The 6104-nt window shown below is 34.1% G+C and overlaps 1 protein-coding gene across 1 annotated transcript; it reads right to left on the reverse strand.

Annotated features, from left to right (window-relative positions):
* Positions 1-4735: 4735 nt before the first annotated feature.
* On the reverse strand, positions 4736-5662 carry LOC124534104 (protein lethal(2)essential for life-like). The gene has a single exon (XM_047109783.1). It carries the CDS (start codon positions 5616-5618, stop codon positions 4869-4871), a length of 750 nt encoding a protein of 249 aa, XP_046965739.1. The 5' UTR covers positions 5619-5662; the 3' UTR covers positions 4736-4868.
* Positions 5663-6104: the final 442 nt, after the last annotated feature.

Raw genomic sequence — 6104 nt, forward strand, 5'->3', positions numbered from 1 at the left:
TGTGCTTGTTAGTGAATTTTCATAACTTTTTTAATCACTAATTCGAAAACTTCGTGGTGTTTAATCATTTACATAATATTAAATGCTAAAAATAGTTCCAAGTGCAAATAATATTACTATAGACCGCGAATTCAAAACCAGATCTTATTCCAAAACTGTTAATAACACGTTCACTGTGGAGTGAGATCTAAGACGCCTCTAATGTGTATCCCTTGCAGAGTGGCTAAATAAAACATAGATATCTCTGACGTGTGGAGGCCTTAACGTATATTGGATATATTGTAAAGTAAAGAAACAGCCTGTAAACATGTAACATGATTTTGGGTTCAACTCCAAGCACGACTATATACATATATGTGCTTAATTTATGTTTATAATTCATCTCGTGCTCGGCGGTGAAGGAAAACATCGTAAGGAAACCTGCATGTGTCTAATTTCCTCGAAATTCTGCCACATGTGCATTCCACAAACCCGCATTGGAACAGCGTGGTGGAAAATGTTCCAAACCCTTTCCTTAATGGAATATATACTGTCTGATAATGATAAATGTATTGATAAATATATTTATATGATGCCTATTGAGAACAGTATGCTATGGTGTACCTACTTTAATAAGGGGTCTCCCTGACAACGTACTGCATTAAAAAAATTAAATTAGATAACATCACATAATCAAATCACATCGAGTTTTAGTGTCCTAAACATTACTATAATACCGTTACGGGGTCGAATAAAAAAATTATGCCGCTGCCAAAGTGTTAATATTTTTTATAGCACTGTGATTTTTTCAAGTATGAATAATTCATCATTATCTATCTATAAGTCTATCAAAATTTACTGTTGGAAACAGTCCTCTCAAGATACTCTGTGGCGCCTGGTTCTCCAATTTCAACAGAATTCCAATTTTCACTGACCTTATTCAACTTCACCTGGCTGGAGGGCGCTCTATTCTGAATTTGCCGATCCGTAATCGCCTCACGAGGATTTCGTTGCTTCAATGACCGTTACGAATATCACTTAGAAAATTAAACTATACTTAAAGCGACCGCCTGCTAATGTATGTATGTATAAACGAATGAATTAATGAACTATTGGAAGAATTTTTTAAATTTAGAACCGGTTCTTTACATAACTCTCTTTAGTTTGTAGAAAGGTTTATTTAAATTTCATTTTTATCAAAACCAAACATAGAATTTTAGAATTTTGGTAAAAAACCAATTCAAAATTCAACATTTTATAATATACTAGCGGTTCTTGTGTTCATCCCAGCTTTGCACGGTTGGACACAAGTTTTTTTTAACATTTTTACCATCAATTTATACCATTATTTTTATTATATCTCAAAGGGCTTGATTTTTTCCGTCATTTTTAACAATTGTTGTTCTATTTGAATTTATTTAGACAAAAATCCTAATCAATTATACCTAAACCTTCCCCACGACTCTCTCTGACTATTAGTAAAAACCGTATAAAAAATCGTTCAGTAGTTTTGGAGTCTTCGCGAACATACAGACAGGCAGACGCGACCAGGGGACTTTGTTTTATAATATGTAGTGATAAATGTTCGTGTTCATGCTTTTGCCTGTTGAGGAGTTCGATCGTCTGGAGGCAAACACGAATGGAGCTTGTTAAGGAGGAATTGTAAACTATAACTGACTTTAAAGTTTTAATACGTATAATTGATAAGTAATTTATAGAAAGTATATCTAATTAAAATTGCAATATTTTGACATTTTTATATATGAAAGGGTATGGATTTTATGTGAGATGGTTCCATCTGTTCAGAGTTGGATATAGCTGGTAACAGGAACAGAAACTGAGTTGTAAGTAGTAAGGAAGAATTTTGAACATGAATAATTAATATGTAATACCTTTTCCTTTCTTTGAGTTTACGGCTTTCTCATGTAATCTACTTTACAGACGTAAATATTTAGTTTTTCTAATTGATATTAACTTTAAATATTACGACGCAGGTTAAGGGCTTACCTTAAATATCGTAGATTATGTTATTACATAACATGTTCGATAAAAATATCCTTAGTATATCCTAGTCAAACCGAAGAACGGTTATATTCTCTTTGATGAAATCATATGACAAACAGCTGACACTGAACACTCAGTTCATGGGGTGAACAAAAGGTTATGGAGCGAAATTCGGGTAAGCACCTAAGAAATATTACGAGCTTGATTTATGTTCGTAATTCATCTCGTAGGTACACTGTTGAAAGTACATTGCATGTGTAAAAAATAAAATAAAAAAAGAGCCTGTAAATTTCCAACTGCTGAGATAAGGCTCCTCTTCCATCAAGGAGAGTGTGTGGAATATATTCCACCAAGCTGTTCCAATGCGGGTTGGTGGAATGCACGTGTGGCAGAATTTCTCGTGGCACCGCTGAGCACGAGACATAAACACAAATTAAGCACATATATATATAGTAGAATATGAATATATTTACAAATTAACTTAAAATAATACGTCGGTGCCTTAGTTGGTCCTCTCTCAAGTTCTAGATTATTTGCGTACCAAATTTCATTTAAATCGTTCCAGTAGTTTTGGCGTGAAAGCGGGACATACAGATTACTTTCGCATTTATAATATTAGTTTGTATTATTTGCCTGTATAATACGTGTTCAAATATACACACATGTATAGGAAAATTATTATATGACACGAATATTTTATAATGAAAAACAGTATATTCATAAAAAAATAGTCAAAAATAAATACTTAATCTAAACAAAGAAACAATGTCCCAAATATGTGTACCATTCAGCTTCCAAGTTCGGTTCCAAAAGTCGACGCAGATTTCCAATGGTACCCTTCGTAGCTGTGACGGGCCGTGACATGTGTCTGGATTAAGACGTATTCAAAAGAAGATACTTTTTATCTATACATATAATAAAATTGGGGTGTCTGTTTGTAATACTATCATAACCGTCTTTTACTAAATTTATATATATTCATTCATATGTATACACAGTATATTTACCACAATAACATTTTTTACAATTTTGTCTGTCTATCTGTTTCGGCTAATCGCTGGAACAGCTAGACTAATTTTGATGAAATTTGATGCAACTTACTTTTATTTTAGAATTATATATAAAATTTCAGTTTAATTTAAATGCGCCTAAAGTCGTGGGCACAGCTAGTATTATTATAAGAACATTTATGCTTGTCAATCCAATTGTTTCTGGTTTAAACTGTGTAGCTCATCTCCTTGTACAATAATATATTGTACTAAAATCTCCCAAACGCACGTAAGTGTTATTTATACAGCTTTATTTACACAAATAATCGTCTCTAATTATTAGCATAGATTACTTGGGTCTCTGTTTCACCTGTGTTATCACTATCGATGTTATGTTAGTTTTATAAAGTGTATTTTATGTGTATAGATAATACATATACTGATTTAGTGCAAATAATAGATATCAACAGGGATATATATATGTTTTTTTATAAATATGAGACAACATCACATACATTACTCTGATCCCAATGTAAGTAGCTGAAGCACTTGTGTTATGAAAATCAGAAGTAACGACTGTACCACAAACACCCAGACCCAAGACAACATATAAAACTAATGGTAATCAACATCGACTCGGCCGGGAATAGAACCCGGGATCTCGGAGTGGCGTACCCATGAAAACCGGTGTACACACCACTCGACCATGGAGGTCGTCAAATATTACAGATTTAAAATGAAGGGTAATAGCGGTTTGTATTGTTTATGACAAAATTATGTGAACGTTGTTTATAAATACGTTTTGTAGTATATTTACTAGCTTGGCTGAGTCGCTAGTTATATGATAAATAACAATGTTAAAATACATAGGAAGCTATGGAAATACTATGAAATGTTGATTGACTTGAACTTTCATAAAGTTGGCTAATTGGATTTAATTGTAAAGAGTTTTTAAGTAACGACCTGTTTAATGAAAGCTCAGTAAAAACTTTTTGTTACAAACAAACATTGCCGAGTCGAAGCCGCGGGCAGAAGCTAGTTATAAATATCACAATTCCCTTCAACTACGAACCTCAGAAATAAGTAGCTAGTATATTGTTGTACATTTTTAAGAGTATTTTATTGATAAATTTAATTAATGATAATCTTTATTTAGTTTATAATATCTGTTATGTAGTTTATATTTGATAAATCAATACTGAAATAAAACATGTATATTTATATAATATACGCGGAAGTCTGTGTGCCGGTCACGACTGAACAGCTTAAACGATCGTAATTATTGTAATGGAAGTATATTGGAACATGGGAAAAGAAATATAGATACAAAATACGGAATACGCGAGAAAGATCATTAAGGGCGGAGTCGTAGTGAACCACTGGTAATAATAATAATAAACAAAATGCTTTTATTATTCTATAGTACTTATATTAATCTAATTAACGTAAAAGTAAATACGAAAATGATGATTGAATAGAGTGTATAACTCGTAATAACTCGAGTTCAATTATTTTTTCTTCCGAGTTATTTTGGTCTCTGTATTCTATATGCAAGAATAATTTAAGTATTACTGTTTATGAACATATAAAAAAAGGTTGAATAGGACGTCGAAATTTATATCCAAATATGAAAATAAAAAATCTATTCCATTATAAATAAGGCAGTTATATAATTACCTGGCGCGTTCAATTTCACAGACGCTACAAATAAAATATTACGCCATTTCATTTCTAAAATTACGATGAGAAATGAAAGAAGGAGCTCTTAATAAATAACATTTTTATTTAATAAACAAACAACTTTAATAAACGAAACACAGCTGTCGGGGAGCAACGAAGTCAACTCACTCACATTAAAGCTTATTTTCAGTCTTTTACATTCATTCCCGTCGTCATTCACTCCTCGGTCTCGATTAACGCGTAATCCAATCCGTTTCCGTCGATTCCTTTAGTGACTTCGTTATCTTTCGTCGTTTTTGTCGTCGTTTTCAATTCTTTCTTTCTTATCTTTCCAACGTGTGTCGTTGCTTCCATGTCAATTTGTTCCAATGGTGTCGCTGACGTCTGAACAGACGGTGGAATTGTTTCCTTAACAATCTGGCTCTTATCCTGTTCTGTGTCTTCGGTCTTATTTTCTGCTTTCCTGACTTCTATCGGCACGTCTCGTTCTGGTGGCGGTGGAGGTACTTCGTGTTTCGGCGCTGTTATTGACAGTACGCCTTTTTCTGTATAAACAGCGGTGACTTCTTCCTGTTTCGTGCCGGGCGGTAGGACGAACCGTTGTACGAAATGATTGGCCATAAACTGGTTCTCGTTGTCTTTCACTTTGTGTTTACCTTCCACTATGATGTACCGGTTCTTAACTTTTATTTTTAATTCCTCAGGCTTGAGTCGTCTGACGGCTAAATTCACCTGGTACTTTTCTGAGTCCGAAATTATTTGTGGATCTTCTATATTTTCTTCCATGTCCAGCGCGGCAGCCGCTCGGATTAGTTGACTCCATGGCCAGAGGTAGTGGTATGCGAGGGAGTGAGTTATATGTCGATCGATCATCGCGAAAGGATCGACATGTTGTCTTTTGTGCGGCCTCTCCTCGCAAGAGGCGAAATTTAAAATCGCTAGAGTGATTAGCGCGTACTTGTACATTTTCTATCGCGTTGCATTCAATGTATCGGCGGTTTTGCCTGGCTGGCGCGCTTATATAGCCTCAGAGTGTTCTGGAACTTGATGTCGGTTTATTTCATTGATAACTGCAGGTAGCAGGGGTCGCCAACCGTTGAGGGAAAGTGAAAATATGTACGATTGAGTCATCGACTCTGACTCACGTTAAGTGGGTTACGTTTGTATAGTGCGTTGACCTCGTTAGTATGCCGTATGTGTGTATTGACGCTGTCTATTTTAGTTTAAAAACTATATACACAATAATATTTTTCTTACTTACTACTTTATACAATTATATATGATAGTATTTTCTTTCATTTATAGCTAGTAAAAATTTTATTGCTTTCTGTATAACTTTTAATGAATTGGAAAATAACAATTGTTCCACAGTTTGACGACACATGCATCGGGATTAGTTAGTACAGAAACACGAACACTCACACAGTTGTAATGTTTGTTCGTGTGCGTGTA

Source organism: Vanessa cardui, chromosome 1 (assembly GCF_905220365.1).
Source record: "Vanessa cardui chromosome 1, ilVanCard2.1, whole genome shotgun sequence".
NCBI lineage: Eukaryota > Metazoa > Arthropoda > Insecta > Lepidoptera > Nymphalidae > Vanessa > Vanessa cardui.

Bases quoted from the DNA above. Each gene is read 5' to 3' on its own strand.
- LOC124534104 (XM_047109783.1), bottom strand. From the start codon at position 5,618: ATGTACAAGTACGCGCTAATCACTCTAGCGATTTTAAATTTCGCCTCT.